General features: G+C 42.4%; 1 protein-coding gene across 1 annotated transcript in view; it reads right to left on the bottom strand.

Annotated features, from left to right (window-relative positions):
- Positions 1-23,027, bottom strand: part of OIT3 (oncoprotein induced transcript 3) — a 70,695-nt gene that overhangs the window by 31,006 nt on the left and 16,662 nt on the right. Inside the window, exons 3-5 of the mRNA XM_060768818.2 lie at positions 16,088-16,198; positions 3,269-3,391; positions 853-975 (exon numbers count right to left, since the gene is read on the bottom strand). Of these exons, the coding sequence (XP_060624801.2) occupies positions 853-975; positions 3,269-3,391; positions 16,088-16,198 (357 nt within the window). The remainder of the gene's footprint in view (positions 1-852; positions 976-3,268; positions 3,392-16,087; positions 16,199-23,027) is intronic.

Raw genomic sequence — 23,027 nt, 5'->3', positions numbered from 1 at the left:
TCATACAGTCACTGCATACGGGAGGGACGCGGCCACTGCCATTTTTGAGCTCCCCCCACGATATGCAGCAACCACAGATTCTCCAATCTGAACTGGAAGTTTCAGAACCTGCTCTATAAGATGACTCCTGGCGTATAAGACTACTCCCACATCTAAGACTACTCCCATGCATAAGGCTACTTCTGCGTATAAGACGACTCCCGTGTATAAGACGACCCCTGACTTTTGAGAAGATTTTCTTGGGTTAAATAGTAGTCTTATACACCAGAATATATGGTATTTCGCATTAGGGTGAAAGATATAGAAAAAGGCATTTTAGAGTTTCCTTGTGAGTTTCCTTTTTGTATTGTGTGCTCTGTTGCTTTCTGACTTATGAGACAGATGGCTGTGGCTTGGCTTCGTTTCTCCCCATACATCACTTTCTCAATGCCCGTGTCAGGTAGCCCATGATAGCAAAGCCCCTTTCCCCTCTAAATAGTCAATTGTCACTAATAAAGGTTTCTCTTCATTTAATGTGGATTCTTGTTGATGATCCCAAATTCCACCTTCTGAGCCAGCTAACATGAAGTGTGGTTGTGAGGGTCAATATGACAGAGGAGAATTGTTTTATAAAGGGAGGGAAACACAGTCAAAAAAAGTGAAGGACCACGGCTAAGACCCAAGTGGGGTCTTGCCCCGAAACTCATACCAGACCTGGAAGCGACAGAGTTGATCTGCAGAAAAGAGAGTGACTTCAGCTGTATGGAAACTGTTCTTAAAAAGCCTTGCAGCTCTCCTAGAGTAGGAAAAACAATGCATTTGCTTCGTGGTAGCATTGTCCTGGGTCAACAGCAAAGATCCTTATTATCTTACCTTGACAGGTGTGTTTGTCTTCTGACAGAACCAGACCCCGTGGGCACTCACATTGATAGGTGTCGCCCACAGTAGTGCAAGTATGGCTGCAGCCCCCATTGTTATTGTGACAGCCTTCATTCTCTAAGGGAGAAATAACAACCAGACACATTAAAAATCAGCCCATTGTTCACATTGTTCTGGTCTTCCATTCTTACAGTCCCCCAAATCTCCCAAAATATGCCATTTTCAATCAACTTTTCAGTCACCAAGTTTATCCCAATCTCCAAAACGCCATGATAAATGTGGCAATTATGGACTATTTAACTGGGATTGTTTAACTTCTTGTACCTTTCAAAAGTCCAGGAAATACTTATATTTTTTTGGCCAAAAAAGCCAAAGTGGAAATGAAATCCATCATTTTGGGTTGTGTCTGTGGCTTGTTGGTAGGTGGAGGAGTTGACAATGGGGAGATGGCTCTAGTTTAAGGCCCCTTCTACACTGCCATATAAAATCCAGAATGTATTGTCGAAGGCTTTCATGGCCGGAATTGCTCGGTTGCTGTAGGTTTTTTTGGACTATATGGCCATGATCTAGAGGCATTCTCTCCTGACGTTTCGCCTGCATCTATGGCAAGCATCCTCAGTACCTCTGAGGATGCTTGCCATAGATGCGGGCGAAACGTCAGGAGAGAATGCCTTTAGACCATGGCCATATAGCCCGAAAAAACCTACAACAACCCAAAATCCAGATTATCAGCTTTGAGCTGACTTATATAGCAGTGTATATAGCGGTGTATAGCAGTGAGAAGTTGCAGGTTCGAATCCAGGAAGCGGCGTGAGCGTCTGCTGTCAGCCCCAGCTTCTGCCAACCTAGCAGTTCGAAAACATGCAAATGTGAGTAGGTAACGGCGCTCTATGCAGTCATGCCGACTACATGACCTTGGAGATATCTATGGATAACGCCAGCTCTTCGGCTTAGAAATGGAGATAAGCACCACACCCCAGAGTCGGACACGACTGTACTTAACATCAGGGGAAAACCTCTACCTTTTATATAGCAATGTAGAGTTTTATAATCCAGTTCAAATCAGATAATATGGATTATCTTCTTTGATACTCTGGATTATATGGCAGTTTGGAAGAGGCCTGGTTTCAATATTCACTTCTATGCAAAGGTGAGGCTTGTGGAAATCCAGTAGTCCCAATCCTGGTTTTTCAAGGGACTTTTCTACATGGACTGGATGTCTGGCATTGAGTGAGAAGTCACAATTTTGTGCATGACACAAAGGTTGTATATATTGAATCATCAGAAAGCAAATATGTCACTTAGAAGCAGTTGTAAACTAAAGCATAGAATGGTTGTACACTGGGAAGAAGAAAGCAAGATTTTGTTATGTACTTCAGAATGGAAGTAATACAATTTGTTTTACAGCCTCCATCTCTGTAAAGCCATGAAGTGCAATCTCTACAATTATCTAGATGTACGCAACACCAATTTCTTGATCCAACAGCCATATGCAGCAAACCAATGGAGGGCTGATAAACTTCCTGGATTTGCTGGCTGCTTCATACAAAATAGATAAGAAATTGTCAAAATAGTTGACCATTGGGTTGTTGTAGGTTTTTCGGGCTATATGGCCATGTTCTAGAAGCATTCTCTCCTGATGTTTCGCCTGCATCTATGGCAAGCATCCTCAGAGCCATGAAAGCCTTTGAAAATACATAGTTGACCATTGCTTTTCTTTGTTTACAGCCTCTGTGAACAGCTAGAGATCATTTGTGTAAGATTGCTGGACACTATCCTAGGCTGTGTGTGGCTACAGAAAGTGAATCACAGTACTGTATTCAATGGGTGCATTGATTAGAATCTACATGTCAGTTGAGAGTAGATGTTTTACACACTTATTATTATTATTATTATTATTATTATTATTATCTTTATTTATACCCCGCAAAATCTCCCGAAGGACTCGATGCGGCTTACAATGGCCAAGGCCGCCAACAGACAACAACATACAATATAACAGTGAAACTCATAAGCAAATAATAAAACATCAAGCAAAACAATAAAACATTAAAAACAATGACACGATGACGCATGTAAAAACCTAAAGGCCGGGCCAAATGTAATGGATAAAATTTAAAAGTGCTGAACTTGACAGGACGTATGTAGAGGTTTTTTGGAATTAGGTGCAATGTGCAGACAATCCTAGTCTCTAACAAAGTGCATTTGGAACATGATGCCAGGAGTTTCCTAATCTGGAGAGACACACTGGAACAGCCAGGTCTTCAGGCTCTTCCTAAAGATTGCCACCGTTGGGGCTTGTCTGATGTCCTTGGAGAGAGAGTTCCAGTCGGGGGGCCACCACAGAGAAGGCCCTGTCCCTCGTCCCCACCAAACATATGCCTAGCAATCCATATGTCTTCTCACTCACCTTCACATGTTTTTCCATCTTTGCCCAGGACACGTCCAACGCCACATTCACAACGGTAGGAGTTCTTCATGTTTATGCAGAACTCGCTGCAGCCTCCATTGTTCCTTTCACATTCATTTTCATCTGCAGCAAAATTGGTCACAAATTCACCATTTAGCAACATGTAGTTGGCAACTAACACATGCAATACATAGGTTTCCATTGTTTCTTTCCCATTCATTTTCATCTGTAGGAAATGGGTCACAAATCTCCCAGTTAGCAACTTGCCTTTGGCAACTAGCACCTGCATTGCATATGCGAATGGCTCCATTCATGCAGCTGGAATCAAGGATTAATTTCTCTTTAGGTGGCATGGGCTAGCAAGGATCTGTTTTCTATTGGACATTATCAAAGAACATGTGGTTTTGGCTGCAAGTAGACTCCAGATATAAATATGTTACAGTAACTCGTAACAGGGTCAAGTATGTGTGTGTGTTAAAGAAAACCTTATTTATTTATTTATAACATTTCTATTCCGCCCTTCTCACCCCGAAGGGGACTCAGGGCAGAGCACAGCATATACATGGCAAACATTCAAACACAAATTCACATACCCATACATAAACATTTAAAAAAATATCAAAATATTAAAATACACCTTTTAAAACGATCCTAATCATCTGCGTCAAATCTAATTGGCCTGCTCATCTTTCCTATTGCCACTTTATTGCCCTGTCCCGAAAGCTTGGTCCCACAGCCAAGTTTTGACCATCCTTCTAAAGGACAGAAGAGAGGGGGCCAACCTGATCTCACCAGGAAGGAAGTTCCATAGCTGGGGAGCAATCACCGAGAAGGCCCTGTCTCTTGTCCCCACCATTCATGCCTGAGACAATGGCAGGCCGGAAAGCAGGGCCTCCCCAGAGGATCTTAATCTCCGTGATGGTACATAGGGGGAGATGCATTCAGTCAGGTAATTTGGGCCAGAGCCGTTTAGGGCTTTATAGGCCAAAGCCAGCACTTTGAATTGTACCTGGTAGCAAACTGGCAGCCAGTGGAGCTGGCGTAACATGGGAGTTGTATGCTCCCTGTATGCCGCCCCAGTTATTAACCTGGCTACCTCTTGTTGGACTATTTGAAGCTTCCAAGCAGTCTTCAAAGACAACCCCATGTAGAGTGCTTTGCAGTAGTCTGTTCTAGATGTAACGAGAACGTGGACCACCATGGCCAAGTGTGACTTCCCAAGGTACGGGCACAGCTGGCACACAAGTTTTAATTGTGCAAACGCTCCCCTGGCCACCGCTGCAACCTGGGATTCCAGGCTCAGTGATGAATCCAGGAGAACCCCCAAGCTGAGAATTATTATGCTGTTAATTACATGCAGCTGCTAATGTAGGTCAACTAGTAAGTTTGGACCACACATGGTGGGGTATAACTATGGTTTTTAGAATATAGTTCAACTTTTGCTCTGAGGAGCCTTTGCTCAGGCATTTTGCTCAACCATTTCTACTGCTCTCCCATTTGGATGAAGATGAAGAAGCCTTATTATGTATTATTTACAAAGACTATGTAAGTTTGTTGCACTGTTTGTAACATTTCAAGTTTATGTTTTAACTCTGCTGATAAGAGTAAAGTTTTTCTGTTCTTTTTCCTCTTGCCTGGGTGCAAGAGGAAAATGTTATTGTGTCTTCTGCATTGGACTTGACTGAAATACGCTTAGCACAACAAAATACGCATGCACACTGGACCATTGTATTTGATGCAGTGTTCAGAAAGAGGACTGCTTCCCAGGTTGCCCAAGGCACCATAACCAATGTCTATAGGCTGGGGGAATCTGGGAACTAGAACCCAAAAAAGTTTCTCTGTGAGCAACATTAATGGTGCAGGTGAAGGTTTTATGGCAGAGTATGCATCAAGACCTTTGGCTGCAGCTCTAAAGCTGCAAAAATATAATGGTGCTTGGATGACATTTTCTGCTTTGGAAATATTTGTTGGCTAAATAAAACTTGTCCAGCCCTAAACTCAATTAATATCGGCACTGAAATGGGACTGCCGGAATGATTAAAGCAACACAAATCGTACAGTTCTGGAAAATAAATCAAGAAAAAACATTTTCATGAATCATAGAATCATAGAGGTGGAAAAGACCTCATGGGCCATCCAGTCCAACTCCCTGCCAAGAAGCAGGAAAATCGCATTCAATTCCAAGGAAATTTCAAGGAAGCAGGAAAAAATGGCTAACCCTACCACTACCACCATCTCGTATTCCTCCTCCTCCTCCTCCTCCTCATTTTATGATCACCACAAACCAGTGTGGAAAGTTGAATAGAGAGCCTGTGGCCGGCCTAAAATTGTATAGTTAACTGCATGGTTTAGCAGGACCGGGAATCTCCATTTTCCAAGTCTCACTCCAATACTTACCACTGCACCACACAGATCTCAGGGGAAGGACCCCAAATTAATGTTCTACCTCAGGCATTATCCTTAAAAAGTCTATATGTGGAGTGCAACAATTTTTTCAAGGATATCTTAATGCTCCTTATCTTTGCTATCCCTGTTTCTGAGTTTTGTATAGTAAAGTGTATTTGCCAGACTGTTGGGCAGATAGTGGGCAGTAGGTTGTAAAGGTAAAGGTTTTCCCTGAAATTAAGTCTAATCGAGTCTGACTCTGGGGTGGGGGTGCTCATCTCCATTTCTAAGCTGAAGAGCCAGAGTTGTCTGTAGACACCTCCAAGGTCATGTGGCTGGCATGACTGCATGGAGCACCGTTATCTTCCCGCAGGAGTGGTACCTATTGATCTACTCACATTTGCATGTTTTTGAACTGCTAGGTTGGCAGAAGCTGGGGCTAACAGCAGAAGCTCACCCCGCTCTCCGGATTCGAACTGCCAACCTTTCAGTCAGCAAGTTCAGCAGCTTAGCAGTTTAACCCGCTGCGCCACCAGGGGCCCCTAATAGGTTGTAATAGTAGCGCAGAGGCGGCCCTAGATAATTTTTAATGGTAAGCGAACAGTATTTTGGTGCCCCCCCCCCCCCCAACCAATCACTGATATATATTTTCTGTTAGTCGTGGGACTTCTGTGTGCCATATTTGGTTCAATTCCATCATTGGTGGAGTTCAGAATGCTCTTTGATTGTAGGTGAACTATACATCCCAGTAACTACAACTCGCATATGTCAAGGTCTATTTTCCCCCAAGAGCGCCTCAAGAGTGCCCCTTGGCAAAATCAACTATACTGCAAATGCTTACTTTGCGTAATAGGTTGAGCCGCCTCTGATAGTAGGTCTAAATCCAGTTGTTATTCCAATTAGGACAAGCCCGTTGAATCAATGGGAACTTGCTAAGGAACTAGTTAACATGTATTGAATCAATGGGTTCTCTCAAATTGGGGCCAGCAAGTGGATTTAGACCACTGTGTTGATTTTTACTAAGGGTGCATCTACACCAGGGGTACACAAACTTTTTAAACAGAGGGCCAGGTCACAGTCCCTCAAACTGTTGGAGGGCCAGATTATAATTTGAAAAAAAAATGAATAAATTCCTGTACACACCGCACATATCTTATTTGTAGTGCAAAAAAACACACTTAAAAACAATAGAATAATTAAAATGAAGAACAATTTTAACAAATATAACCTTATTAGTATTTCAAAAGTGTGGGCCTGCTTTTGGCTGATGAGATAGGATTGTTGCTGCTGCTGCTGTTGTGTTCTTTCAAGTCATTTCAGACAGGTTGACCCTGAGTGAGGGCCGGGTAAATGACCTTGGAGGGCCATATCTGGTCCTCAGGCCTTAGTTTGAGGACACCTGATCTACACTATAGAATTAATGCAGCTTGATACCACTTTGACTGTCATGGGTCAATGCTATGGAATCATGGGAGTTGTAATTTTACAGGTTCGCAGCTTGGGTGTGACCCTGGATTCGTCGCTGAGCCTGGAGCCCCAGGTCTCGGTGGTGACCAGGGGAGCATTTGCACAGCTCAGGCTTGTGCGCCAGCTGCGCCCGTATCTTGGGAAGTCTGACTTGGCCACGGTGATACACGCTCTTGTCACATCCCGCCTAGACTACTGCAATGCTCTCTACGTGGGGCTGCCCCTGAAGACGGCCCGGAAGCTGCAACTAGTCCAACGCGCGGCAGCCATGATTCTAACAGGAGCGGAGCGCAGGGAGCACACAACACCCCTGTTGCACCAGCTCCACTGGCTGCCGATTTGCTACCGGGCCAAATTCAAGGTGTTGGTACTGGCCTATAAAGCCCTAAACGGTTCCGGCCCAAGATACCTAGCTGACCGCATCTCGGCCTATGAACCCACCCGGACTTTGAGATCTTCCGGGGAGGCCCTGCTCTCGATCCCGCCAGCCTCTCAAGCACGGTTGGCGGGGACGAGAGATAGGGCCTTCTCGGTGGTGGCTCCTCGGCTGTGGAACGCCCTTCCTGTAGATGTTAGGCTGGCACCATCTCTCATGACATTCCGTAGAAAGTTGAAGACCTGGATGTTTGTGCAGGCGTTTGAGTAATTCAGTGCAATTCTGGTAATTTGAACATAGGAACGGAACAATGATGTCGAATTTGGATCACGCTTGGATGATGAGGCGATCGGGAGTGGGTTTGTGATAACGGTGTATTGATGTTTGTTTATTAGTTAGTAATGGAAATGTGTAATTTAACTGTTATGGTATATTAATTATTGCTGTTTTTATTGTCTTTGTTGTTTGCTGTCTGGAAACCGCTGTGAGTCGCCCTCGGGCTTGAGATACAGCGGTATACAAGAATAGTAAGTAAATAAATAAATAAATGTCTTTAAGCTTCTCTTTAAGCCAAAAAGTGTTGGTGCACCACCAAACTCGAATTCCCATGAATCCATAGCATTGAGCCATGGCCGTTAAAATTTGATATCATTTTAATTCTATAGTGTAGATGCACCCTAATATAGAGTATGTCCTCCCATGAACATTTACCCTGGAGTAAGTTCATAAAAATAAGTGGGACTTAATTTTTTAGAATTATAAATAGGTTGCATAGTGAGTTAATTAAGGACTGAAGCTTTAATTCACACCTCCTAAAATCCTTATCATAAAAAAATTAGGAAATCATATTATTTTACCAGGGGCAATTTTAATGGGCCAGGTGGTGCAAATCCTAATTTTATAAGCCACCATTAACTTGAAGCTCACTGCAGCGATGTAAAAAACGGAGAAATAACCACTTAGAATTACGATTCATAACATATAGCCAGCCAACTGCAGTCTGAATGAAAAGCTACTCCAGTTAACATGATTGATGAAAGACCTCCCAGATGCTGGTGCATTTAGTGTTGCTGTAGAACTGCTAGTTTCCAGCTGGACTAGATTGTCCAGGATCTTCAATTACGGAACAGGGAGCGTGCAAAGAACGCTTGGCATAGGGAGAAAGGGGAAGACAAGTGTGACTGCGTTTGAACTATATTTCAAGTTGTTATTGCTCGGAACTTGGGGAATTAATTAGAAAGATGGATGAGCCTTGGAGGCAAAAGAATGAGGAATATTAGTCTTGGAAGGAGACTGTAAGGGACTCGAGCAATTCAAAGAATATGAGTTGGGTTGCAGTGCTCACATATTCAAGATATATTTGAAAGCCTATGTCAGGGATCAACAACAGCAGGGCAATCCAATGGGCACCACTGCGAGTGCGCACCATTTGAAATTTGGCTAATTTTTAGCTTTTTTTTGTTTTGAGTTAGGACCCTTTCACAAAGGCACAAATGTACTTGAAACTGGCATAGAAATGCCAATTCTGAGCCACATAGTTGTCTACATTAGGCTGTCCCAAGCTGCCTCTGTGACAGCTCAGCTGTGTCAAAGAACAGTTGTACCACAGAACTCCAGTATGCTGATAACAACGTCGTATGTGCACATTCAGAAGAAGACATACAAGCCACTCTAAACACCTTCACAGAAGCAAACGAGATGCTCGGCCTGTCATTGAACATTGAGAAAACCCAAGTGCTCTTCCAGCAGTCACCAGCCAATCCCTCTCCAATGCCAGAAATACAGCTTAACCTTGGCAGCCACTTCTCCACAAAAGTCAGCATTGACACTGAAATACGACACCACCTGAGCTCTGTGAGTGCAGCATTTTTCCGAATGAAGCAGAGAGTGTTTGAGGACCAGGACATCCGTAGGGATACTAAGATGTTTGTTTATAAAGCTAATGTCCTTCCAATATGCCTGCGAGACGTGGACTATCTACAGATGTCACCTGCAACTCCTAGAATGATTCCATCAACATTAGAAAATGTTGATCATTTCCGCTGCCTTGGCAGCCACCTCTCCACCAAAGTCAACATTGACACCGAAATACAACACCGCCTGAGCTCTGCAAGTACAGCATTTTTCTGAATGAAGCAGAGAGTGTTTGAGGACTGGGACATCCGTAGCGATACCAAGGTGTTTGTTTATAAAGCTATTGTTCTCCCAACCCTGCTATACGCCTGCGAAATGCGGACTACCTACAGACATCACATGCAATTCCTGGAACTATTCCATCAGCGCTGCCTCCGGAAAATCCTGCAAATCTCTTGGGAAGATAAGTGGACAAATGTCAGTGTGCTGGAAGAAGCAAAGAACACCAGCACTGAAGCGATGGTCCTCCACCATCAACTCTGCTGGACTGGCCATGTTGTTCAAATGCCCGACCACCGTCTCCCAAAGCAGTTGCTCTATTCCGAACTCAAGAACGGAAAATGGAATGTTGGTGGGCAGGAAAAGAGATTTAAATATGGGCTCAAAGTGAACCTTAAAAACTCTGGCATAGACACTGAGAACTGGGAAGCCTTGGCCCTTGAGTGCTCCAGCTGGAGGTCAGCTGTGACCAGCAGTGCTTTAGAATTTCAAGAGGCACGAATGGAGGGCAAAAGAGAGAAACGTGCTAAGAGGAAGGTGGGTCAAGCCAACCCCGACTGGGACCACTTTCCACCAGGAAACCAATGCCCTCACTGCGGGAGAAGATCCAGATCAAGAATAGGGCTCCACAGTCACCTACGGACCCACCACTAGTACATCAATCTTGGAACACTATCCTACTCGGACAATGACTAGGATCACCTAAGTAAGTAAGTAAAGTAAGTGAGCCAAAGTTGATTTGGCAGAGCTGCGTATGGGTTGGGTTTCCCACCCTCCCTGAATGACAAAATTCATTGCAGCAGGGTCAGTACTTCCTGATTCCACATCATGCAGGAATCAATGGAGCATGGGAGGAGTAAGCCCCCTCCCCTTCTTCAAAGCTGCATTGCGTCTTGCATGACACAGAATCAGGAAGTACAGACCTTGCAGCAATGGCAAGAGGTAATTTCCTGCAGTTTATTTGGGGGGGGGGGAGGGTGTAATGGGGTTGCAGGGCGGCAAGAATTCACTGCTATCCCACCTCTTCAGGCTGCCCCAGCCTGGGGAATGTGGGATGGTTGCGGGAACACAATCATGGATCCTGCATTGGGATCCGAGACGGCAGTATCCACTACAAAAAGGTTCGGAAAGGTCTGAATCTCCTTGAATTATTTGGAATTTTCTCAGTGTTTTTAAAATCCGGGGTTAAGACAGATAGTACGGTTTCATTATCTGGACGGAGGCCACTAGGGGGAGCTAGAGAGAGAGGGATAGTTCATTTTATGGGGGTGGAGGGTGAGTTGAAGGAATAAAACCATTTATGTTTTTCTGTTATTATTTATTATTCATAAATTATTATAAATTTATTTATTTATAAATTATTATTATTATTTATAATAATAATGTAATTAATAATTTATAATAATAAATTATTATTATTATTTATAAATTATTATTATTTATAAATTCATGAGTAAACCATGATATGGGAAGTATTGCTATACCGTCCTTCTCAGGTCTCGGGCGACTCAGGGCGGTTTACGATGGCAATGATTTAATGCCCCAAAACACCATAAAACACCATAAAACATTTAAAAACATTAAAACCATAACAAGAATATTAAAACATAGGCCATTTGCGTCTCTTAATAAAAAAAATTATTCCCCCCACCCATGTCCATGTCATAGAAACATCCCTTGTTTATGATATGGGAAGTAGGGATGGGGAATAACCAGTGAAAAGGGGGAAAATGGCTTTCCTTGAAATGGACTATCCTTCTCTCTCTAGTGCCCTTTAGTGGCCTCCGCCTGGAAAATGGAACAGTACCTGATAGATTGTTTTACCCCAGATTAAATCGCATTAGCATATGTGCATTGTGTGAGTACAGCAATCAAATACAATTCCTACACTACAGTAAATGGCAGTGTTGATGCAGCCTAAGTGTGTGGTGTAGTGTTTTGTGCATTGCACTATGACTCTGGTATCCAGGGTTCAATTTCCTGCTTAGCCATGGAAATCCATTGCGTGAACTTGGACAAGTCACACACTCTTGGGTTCAGAAAACTCCATGATAAAGGCAGTGTAAGTCAGAACCAATTTGAAGACACACAACAAAAAGAATAACGAAAAGAATAGTGGTTTATGGGGTGCAGGGGATTTAATCTTTTTCTACTCAGTCATTTTCCGACTGAAAATCACACAGTCGCACAGTTTGCAAAACAGGGCTGATGCAGAGGCTTCTACCAAATTCCTTTTAGAGTAGGCTATGGGAGCCCCCGGGTACATTGGTTAAACCACTGAGTTGCTAAAGTTGTTGACCAAAAGGTCACAGGTTTGAATCCAGGGAGCAACGTGAGCTTCTGCTGTCAGCCCCAGCTTCTGCCAACCTAGCGGTTCAAAAACATGCAAATGTGAGTAGATCAATAGGTACCGCTCCGGCGGGAAGGTAACGGCGCTCCATGCTGTCATGCCGGCCACATGACCTTGGAGGTGTCTACGGGCAACACCAGCTCTTTGACTTAGAAATGGAGATGAGCACCAACCCCCAGAGTCGGACACAACTGGACTTAATGTCAGAGGAAAACCTTTAGGGACTCTGTTCTCTCTTGCAATGATCTGGCAAAAATGGACCATGAAGACTTCTATGTAGTCAAGCTGCTTCAGAAATGAACGACCAGAAGTGTATTCAATGATCAATCACTCAAAATTATGAAGGGCAGTATTATAATTGATCCCATTCAGGAACAATAAAGTCTGCCTATTTTATGGGCACTTACTTGGCAATAATGTGCGCTGAACACATGGAGGGTTCTTCTATGTGCACACTGTGCTTACAAGAGTCTTGGAATATAAGGATATTACAGAGATATTGTGTAGGGGAAGCCACTGGCTCTCTGTCTGCAAGTAGGCAAAAATAATTAAAACCTGCTAAGCAATGTTGAGTTGCCGTCAATCACCACCATAAAAACAATCCTGGACGGACCCCCAGAGGTGTTTTTACTAAAATGCATCTTCAGGAACAAATAGCTTCTCAAGATGTAAAGCATTATGCATTCCAATTGACTGCTAAATATTGCGGAACCAATTTGTTCCTGCGACTATGTGACTGATCCAATCCATGTTATCAACTGATGCCACATTGCTAAGTTTTCCCCTTTCTTGCCAGGACTAAGCAAGACATTTTGAAACTGGACTGCTAATGAACAAATAATTGGTACACTATTTCTAATGTGCCACGTGATGCCCTAAATGATCAGAGAGCTTAGCTATAATGAATTTTCTCATTTTTGCTATCCAATGCCTGACTTCTATCACCCTTCTTTGAATGAATATCTTGCTTTGGTTAAATCCGCTGGAATCCTGCCACGAGTCATGCTGAATGCTTTATCTATCCCTGTTGGTCTTGATCATAAGATACGGAGTTTTAATACGATTTTCAGAAGTAGGCTGGAATTTGTCTAGCTGAATAATGGTAGAGCGGGCAGATACACGAACAGTGATTAATCTGTTTTGATATCATATATCTTGTATATTTCAGTGTATTGGTTCAGGGTAAATTGTAGCTTGTTCAGCCCACCATGGCTGTGCTTCAACGGGGAATGTCAGATATTTAACCAAGATGGCACACAGCCTAGATATGAGGCCCTTTCCAGACAGGGCCTATATCCCAGGACCTGATCCAAGGTTTTCTGTTTATCCCAGATTACCTGGCAATGTGGACTAACATAATCCAAATTTATTTATTTATTTGTCGTGTCAGGGCAACCAGTCAATTATATTACATTTCTAATAGAACAAAGTAAACAAATAGACAGAATACAAAATTTGTGAGTTTGGTAGTTGATTAAATGTCCTTTGACCAGTAGCTGGCCATTTGGAGTGCCTCTGGTTTTCCTGCAAGAAGGTCCTCCATTGTGCGTGTGGCAGGGCTCAAGTTGCATTGCAGCAGGTGGTCATTGGTTTGCTCTTCTCCACACTCGTATGTCGTGGATTCCACTTTGTAGCCCCTTTTCCTGAGGTTGGCTCTGCATCTTGTGGTGCCAGAGCGCAGTCTGTTCAGTGCCTTCCAAGTTGCCCAGTTTTCTGTGTGCCCAGGGGGGAGTCTCTTATTTGGTATCAGCCATTGGTTGAGGTTCTGGGTTTGAGCCTGCCAGTTTGGACTCTCGCTTGCTGAGGCGTTCCAGCGAGTGTCTCTGTAGATCTTAGAAAACTATTTCTAGATTTTAGTCGTTGACGTGCTGGCTGATACCCAAACAGGGGATGAGCTGGAGATGTCTCTGCCTTGGCCCTTTCACTGTTGGCTGCTACTTCCCGGCGGATGTCAGGTGGTGCAATACCGGCTAAGCAGTGTAATTTCTCCAGTGGTGTGGGGCGCAGACACCCCGTGATAATGCTGCATGTCTCATTAAGAGACACGTCCACAGTTTTAGTGTGGTGAGATGTGTTCCACACTGGGCTTACGTACTCAGCAGCAGAGTAGCACAGCGCAAGGGCAGATGTCTTCACTGTGTCTGGCTGTGATCTCCAGGTTGTGCCAGTCAGCTTTCGTATGATATTGTTTCTAGCACCCACTTTTTGCTTGATGTTCAGGCAGTGCTTCTTGTAGGTCAGAGCATGGCCCAGAGTGACTCCCAGGGATTTGGGTGCGCTGCAATGCTCCAGTGGGATTCCTTCCCGGGTAATCCTCAGAGCTCGAGATGCTTGTCGGATATAATCCAGATTAAAGCAGAAAACCTTGGATGAGATCCTGGGATAAAGGGCATTTGAAACTCAGCATCAAGAATCTCAAGAATTTAAGCAAGCTTCCCATTTTGCTTCACAGGTCAACAGGGTAGCAAGTAGGCATGGTTAGGTACCATCAGAAACTTCGTAATCCGGAATAAAGTTGGAAAAATTACCCCTTTCAAGCAATGTTGAAGTATTTAAGTAAACTAGAAGTCCATTTGCTCTTCCGAAGGTTCTCTCGTCATTTTTCTTCCAACTCAGGAAGTGAGTTAGAAGTGACTCAGCATCTGGAAGCAAGCAGCTTGCATTCTGGGATGCTTGCCTCCCAGCCAATGAGGGGAGACATTTTGGGGAGGGGAGGGGCAGGGTTTCGGCACGGCAGCCATTGCACTATATAAAGGGCAGCACATGGCTCAGAGGCTCACTGTGAGCCCGGGAAGGGAAGGGAGAAGGGAAAGGGAAAGAGAAAGGGAGGTTGGAAGAAGACCGGTTGGAAGAAGAGCAGGGCAGGGCAAGCAGAGAAGGGTTGGGAGGAGGGTTGTTGCCTGCCTGCCTTGCAGCTGCTTGTGTGTTGTTGCTGTTGGTGGGGAAGAAGAGCAGGGCAGCAGAGAACTAGGGCAGGGAGAAGGGCTGTTGCCTGCCTGCCTGGCTGCTTTGCAGCCGCTTGTGTATTTTTGCTGTTGGGGTTTGAGACAGATGGCCGACGCATAGGTGGGCAATATTGGGGTGTGAGGATACAATTTGTTTCCTCAGTCTGCCTTGCGTTGCCAAATAGTCAAAATATTACCCTTCCTAAAGTTGTGAGATCAACTTCAAAAGCCAAAAAGGCCTCTCTCTGCTATTTGTGTCCTTAGTTGCTTTGTGTTGCCACTTTGGAAACACTAGAAATCTAGAAATCACATATAGTCAGAATTGTTGAAATTTGGTATGCTGCAGAAGAGGATGTTTTCTACCACTGTGGCAAGTGTTCTCAGAATTGGTCCAAAAATGAGGGGGAGAGAATCCTCTAAAGTTTGCCCAGTGCCATTTGCTGTTTTTGTGTGTTGCGCAACCACGTCTGCCATTAACGAAGCGATTCGGAAATTTCGGAAAGTTCCTAATTTTTTTCAGAAAAATTCGGAATTCAATTCCGAATTGAAACACTAGCGTCCCCTACATCCGAAACGAGCTTTGAACCATTTTTTTTGCATCAACCAAGCCTAGTAGCAAGTAGTGTTTCTTCAAGCCAATTTCTTTGTACTTTGTCCATCTTCATTTTCTTAACTCCCTCTTCCCTTTTCCTATATCTACCTCTTTCCAATCATTTTCCCTCCCTTCTTTTTCATGCTTTTATTATCCGATTCTGCTCAGTGAAGAACAAGGACAACCTTAGCAACCTCCACTGTCCGCTCTGATAATAACGGCTAATGGAAAAGCAGTGAGATTAAAGTGAATTATGAAATGATCAAGGATGGAGGCAATCTATCTTGTCCAGCCCTCCCACCCACTCCTCCCCCAGTATGTTCCCTTTTATTACTTGTTTTCCATCTTTTTATAGGTCTCTTTCATAATACACAAATCAGTTTGAGACCACTTTTACTGCACTAGGTCCATCCTATGGCATTCCCTGGCATTTAAAATTTCCAACCAAAGAGCTCCAGTGCCTCTCTGAACTACAAATCTCAGGATTATGCTGGGTGCGGCCACAGCAATTAAAGTTGTATCAAAATATTGTAATGTGTGCTCTGTGAAAGATGCAGTCATTTTTTCTTACCCAGGCAGGTCTGTCCATCTGGTCCCATGATTGTTCCTAAAGAGCACAGGCAGTTTCCAGTATCCAAACAAGAGCCCTGGCATTCAACATCATCACAAATGTCATAGAAATCTGTAGGACAATAAAGTAGTTTTGTTAATTTATTATTCACTAGCCATCCCCTGCCACACGTTGCTGTGGCCCAGCCTGTGTATATGAGCTTTGTGTGTGTATATATTTGTGTATATGTGTATATATGTGTGTTTGTGTATATATATGTGGTTTTGCGCATACGTTGTAATGTATTTTTTATTTTTTAGATTTTTAAGTCTCTTCTGCTGTGTTTTTATGACTGATAGTCACTTGTTGGCCTGATACGTGTATTGTGTCCAAATTTGGTGTCAATTCATCCAGTGGTTTTTGAGTTATGTTAATCCCACAAACGAACATTGCATTTTTAGTTATATAAATTTATTTACTGTATTTATATACTACCCTTTTCAGCTCGGAGGCGACTCAAGGTGGTTAACAAAGGCAACCATTCAATGCCCAACAACAACATAAAATACATTTAAAAACAGTGTAAAACCATAACAAGATCAATAAAAGCACCAATCGTTAGCATCTCCTAGTTAAAAACATTGTCCAGTCTCATCATCCAGTCATTCCATTTTCCTATATTTGTTACACTGCATTTGCAAATGCTTGCTCAAAAAGCCAAGTCTTGACTTTTTTCCGGAATGTTAGAAGGGAGGGGGACAATCTGATGTCCCCAGGAAGGGTGTTCCATAACCGAGGGGCCACCACTGAGAAGGCCCTGTCTCTTGTCCCCGCCAAATGTACTTGTGACGAATGCGGTAACAAGAGCAGGGTCTCCCCAGATGATCTTAAGGCCATAGATCAGTGTTTCTCAACCTGTGGGTCCCCAGATGTTTTGGCCTACAACTCCCAGAAATCCCAGCCAGTTTACCAGCTGTTAGGATTTCTGGGAGTCGAAGGCCAAAACATCTGGGGACCCACAGGTTGAGAACCACTGTCCTAGATGGTTCATAAAGGGAGATGCATTCGGACAGGTAAGTTGGGCCAGAACCATGTAGAGCTTTATAGGCTGCTGCCTCCTGCTGCTGTCTGTCTCCATGGATCCTGGGGCTGGCGATCCCTTTTTACCGGGTTAAGAATGTAAAATAACAGTATTCACTATTTCCAGTCAAGATAATGGCATACAAGAGTAGATACAACCGCACCACACTTGTGTGTCCAAACCAGATCACTAACAATGGTAGCTGGAAGCTTCCATATGAGTGGGGCTGTGAATTTGCTTCTTTGGTTTACTCAAAACTTGAAGGAAAACATGCAAAGTATTGAATACTAAATCCAAAATAGGATCAGCATGCAGTATAGCTCATTTAAAGCCTCTTGTCAAGTTTATCACTTTACCTGCACTAAAATCCTATACATAGGCAGCCCCTAAGTTACAAACAAGTTACGTAGATTCTGTAGGTTTGTTATTAAGTTGAATTTGTTTGTAAGTTGGAACCGGTACATTTTAAGTGTAACTTTCTGTGTGTGTGTGTGTGTGTGTGTGTGTGTGCGTGTGTGTGTCTATGCAAGCTTTGGATAGCCTATGGAAGGATTAACACCCCCGTGGTGTTCGTTTTGCTGTCTGTGCCTCTGTTCAAAAGATTACACCACACATTCTGTGCCTGTGACAATTGGATTTTGAAAAAACTGTCTTGTTGTGGAAACAAGGTTTGGTGAGAAAGCATTAGTGGAGATACTTTTTCTCCATGATAACTCTTCCAAGTCTTCCAAAAGGAGGGTGGACTGGCGTTACCTAATATAAAAAAATATTATGAAGCAAGTAGATTAAGCTTGGTTATAGAAGGAATGGTCAAAAAAGAGGGAATAGATTGGCTTAGTAATGACTCAGGAAAAGTGGAAGACGAAACTTGGAATATATTTTTTAAACAGTTTACTAGAAAAGAAATGAGGGAAATTAGAAACCCAATGTTGAGCAACATACTGAAAGTATGGAATAAATATAAGGGGAGGTTAATAAAAGAGGGATCAATTATAACCCCAATAGTGATGGAAAAGAAGTTCCCAAAAAATTTAAAAAAAGTAATGGATAAAAAGGTAAGGGAAATAAACTTAGATAGGATAGGGGATTGGATGAAGGTGGAAATGAAGAGGGAAATGATGCTGGAAGAGTTTAAAGAAATAAAATTGTCATGGTTTCATTGTATACAATTAGAACAATGGTTAATAAACTGGAAAAAAATTAATAGAAGTGGAAGCCAACCCAATCAATTCGAACAAATAATACAGAAGGGAAGGACTGTAGAAGAACACGAAAACTTGAGAGGTATAATTAGCAAAATTTATAAGATATTAATTGAAATGAAAGATGAAAAAACAAAAAAGTACACCCTTAAAAAGATTTGGGAGGAGGATCTAGGGATTAAAATAAGTGAAATAGAGTGGCAACAATTATGGGGACAAAGACATTTAAAAAATTTATCGATACGAGTTAAAGAAAACTATTACAAGTTAATATGGAAGTGGTACTTGACACCGGTAAGAATAGCATATATGAATAAAAATAACTCAACAAATTGTTGGAGAGGGTGTCAAGAACCAGGAACATATATACACATGTGGTGGCAATGTAAATATGTAAATAATTTTTGGGAGAAAGTATTTAGAGAAATAGAAACTATAATGAATATAGAATTAGATAAAAGCCCTAGTATAGCCTTACTATCAATATATAAAGATAAGCAATTGAAAAAGGAGGATAAAGAAGCGATAACAAACTTACTAACTATAGCAAGACTGCTTATAGCAAGGAATTGGAAAAAAGAAATGAATATACAAATAGAGGAGTGGTATAAAGAAGCATGGAAAATAGCAATAAATGATAAATTGACATGTATATTAAAGGTTAAAAAAGGTATATGGAAACAAAGCGATTTTGATGCTGTATGGGGAAGATTTGTGGTAAATGGATTAAAAAACAAGGAAGGAAAATTACCGTCACAAGAAGAAATGAAATTTTGGACAGATGAAATGTAAGAATGGTGGCTTGAGGCGGGTGGAGGGGAGCACTGTGGTGAAAAAAGGGGGGGAAAAAAAAGAGAAAAGGGGTGGAAAAGTCAGAGCAAAACAACAAAATAACATGTTAAAGAGGTTGATGTATAAAATGTAATAATATGTAATAAATGTGATAAAACAATAAAAAATTATTAAAAAAAAAAAAACTCTTCCAAGAGTGGATTTCCCTTCCTAGAGATAGATGTCTCTCACTTCCTGTTGTCTCACCCCTGTTCTTAACTATGAGTCATTTGTAAATCGGATGTTTGCAACTTAAGGACTGCCTGTAATAGAGTGGAAATGGGGGGAGATGGGACTGGAAAGTTTCCCTTACCTGTCCTTGCTCCACCAGAGCAATTTTTCTATCATTTACATTATTATTATTATTATTATTATTATTATTATTATTAGAAACACAACAAGATGAGTCGACCTCTTCCAACTATGATTCTGTGATATGATTGATGGGGGTCTGTTTCTTTATTGCGCAGAAAGCAGCTTATTGACATTTCCACTCTTTCCCATGAGTGATCTCCAGTGTGACAGGCAGTAGCAAGACCTCCATCACAAATGCCGCTTCACACCAGAGAGGGATGGGAATATGAGGAAACTGCTGCCCGTTCAACAAAGGAACATACTCTCATTATTCACAATGCCTGCTGCCCGGTAAGTAGACAAAAGGGAACTTTCATGGTGTCTATATAGGGGTTGGAGCCCCTGGTGGCACAGTGGGTTAAACCGCTGAACTGCTGAACTTGTTGACCGAAAGGTTGCAGATTTGAATCTGGAGAGTGGCATGAGCTCTCACTATTAGCCCCCAGCTTCTGCCAATCTAGCAGTTCGAAAATATGCGAGTAGATCAATAGCTACCATTCCGGTGGAAAGGTAAAGGCACTCCATGCAGTCATGGCGGCCACATGACCTTGGAGGTGTCTATGGACAACGCCGGCTCAAACTGCAACGGCTCTGGCATAAACCAGCACAGGCAGAGGCGGCCCTAGGTAATTTTCAACGGTAAGCAAATAGTATCCCCCCCCCCCCCCAACCAATCACTGATATATATATTCTGTTCGTCGTGGAAGTTCTGTGTGCCAAATTTGGTTCAATTCCATCATTGGTGGAGTTCAGAATGCTCTTTGATTGTAGGTGAACTATACATCCCAGTAACTACAACTCGCATATGTCAAGGTCTATTTTCCTCCAAGAGCGCCTCAAGAGTGCCCCTGGGCAAAATCAACTATACTGCAAATGCTTACTTTGCGTAATGGGTTTGAGCCGCCTCTGAGTACAGGTGGTCCCAGTGGTCACTGGCACACTGGGTGCCGTGCCAAAAGATCTCAGCCGACATTTGGAAACAATAAACATTGACAAAAATCACGAGCTGTCAACTGCAAAAGGCCATCTTACTTGGATCTGCGCGCATCATTCGAAAATACACAGTCCTAGACACTTGGGAAGTGTTCGACTTGTGATTTTGTGATACGAAATCCAGCACATAGATCTTGTTCGCTGTGACATACTGTGCTTTTGTGTCAGTAAAATAATAATCTTCAAAGAGTAAAACCTTGATTTTGCCAATTTATCTAAGGGAAACCATTTTATTACACCATTGTATATAATGGGACTTGAATATGCATGGATTTTGTTATCCACAGAAGTCCTTTCTACACTGCCATACAAAATCTGCTTTTGAACAGGATTATATTGGCAGTGTAGACTCATATAACCTCTGAGGATGCTTGCCATAGATGCAGGTGAAACATCAGGAGATAATGCCTCTAGAATATGGCAATATAGCCCGAAAAAAACTAAAACAACTCAAATAACTATGTGGTTTTAAAAGAATTTGGACAAACCTAGTGTTATTCCAAGTCATTGCAACAAATAGTCCCCAAAACAATTGGAATGAGAAAACACAGAGGCAACAGCATGAAAACCTGACAAAACGTACAAAGCTACATTGCAATCTGAAACAGCTTTTTATTATACTCTCACTACCAAAGAAAGGAACTCCTTGCAGATGCAATTAATTGGGCTTCTGCTGCCAGGAAGATTTGTGTAGCTTGTCACCTAGTGGCTGCTTCAGACATTTACATGAATCTGGGAGAAGGAAGGAGAGACAGTAGAATATATTCCACTTGAGGCTGCAAACCAAGCATGGCGTGAAAAATGGTGAAGATATTCTACATCCTGCAGTAGCAAATATTCGGCCAATAATTCATTATTTATGTAAAAATAAACAAATACTTAGAATAATATAATCATAGAATAACAGAGTTGGAAGAGACCACATGGGCCATCTAGTCCAACCCCCTGCCATGCAGGAAAAGCACCATCAAAGTAACCTTGACAGATGGCCACTCAGCCTCTGTTTAAAAGCTTCCAAGGAAGGAGCTTCCACCACACTTCAAGACAGAGAGTTCCACTAGTGAATAGTTCTTACAGTCAGGAAGTTCTTCCCAATGTTCAAGTGAAATATCCTTTCCTGTAATTTGGATCCATTACTCCAAGTCCTAGTTTCCAGAGCAGCAGAAAACAATCCTGCTTGCTCCCTCTTCCTTATGGCATCCCTTCACATATTTATACATGGCTATCATGTCTCCTCTCAACCTTCTCTTCTGCACGCTAAACATACCCAGTTCTTTAAGATGCTCCTCATAGGGATTCATGGTCTCCAGACCGTTGCCATTCTCTAGAGATCTTCCAAGTTATCAATATTTTTTTAAAACTATAGTGCCCAGAGTTGGACATAGTTTGACAGGTGTGGTCTAACCAAATCAGAATAAAGAGGCACTATGACTTCCCTCGATCTAGTCATTATACTCCTTTTGATGCAACCCAAAATCCCATTGGCTTTTTTAGCTATGGCATCACACTGTTGGCTCATGTTGAAAGACTCCAAGATCTTTTTCATATGGAGTGTTTTGGAGCCAGGCATCACCCATCCTGTATTTTTGCATTTCATTTTTTTCCTGCTTAAGTGTAGTATCTTACACTTGTCCTTGTTGGAAATAATTTTGTTCATTTTGACCCGGCTCTCTAATCTGTTAAGGTCATTTTGAATTCTGATCCTGTTCTCTGGAGTATTAGCCATCCCTCCTAATTTGGTGTAATCAACAAACTTGGTAAGTATGTCCTCCAGAACTTCATCCAAGCCAAACGTTTTACGAAGGTTGAATGAAAAGCAATGCCTCCACCTTCGTTACTTGGGTTTGGATGGGAATATTTTAATAAACCAAACGCAGAAATAATCCTTAGAATGTGCTCTCTAACTACCACTATTCACTTTTCAACATAATCACCAGACAATTGGATAGATTTCTGCCAATGATGAATGTTTTCTGAAGCCATCATGGAAGAAGTCGACACACTGTTTCCACAACCCATCGTGCACAGATCTTCTGATAGCCAAGCAAAGCAATAATGTGACCCACACATTCTTGTGAAATGCCTATTATGCTTGAAATTTCTTTCTGAATAATACGACGATTGTCCCGAATCAATCTGTCAACCTTTTGCTTGTGAAACATGGTGGTTGCTGTCACAGGACGTCCAACTCTTTTTTTGTCATGCAAGTCAGATGTTCCCACCTCAACATCTTTAAACTTACTTGCCCAATGACGCACAGTACTCACATCAACACAATCACAATAAACAGCTTGCATTCTCCGATGAATCTCCTTTGGGGTGACACCTTCTGCTGTCAAGAATTCAATGACTGCATGTTGCTTAAGTCGCATTGACCGACCATCTGCGCAGAGTTCCATACTTCACACTTTAATAACACAACTGTTGAATGCTAAAGCTTTCCGCCAAAATAGAACTGTAGAGGAGAGTCTACTAAACAAGCCCTTACCTGCTGCATACT

The sequence above is a fragment of the Anolis sagrei genome, chromosome 3 (genome assembly GCF_037176765.1).
Source record: "Anolis sagrei isolate rAnoSag1 chromosome 3, rAnoSag1.mat, whole genome shotgun sequence".
Lineage (NCBI taxonomy): Eukaryota > Metazoa > Chordata > Lepidosauria > Squamata > Dactyloidae > Anolis > Anolis sagrei.
Note: the sequence above shows the minus strand (reverse complement) of the source record. Positions and strands in the feature narration are given on the sequence as shown.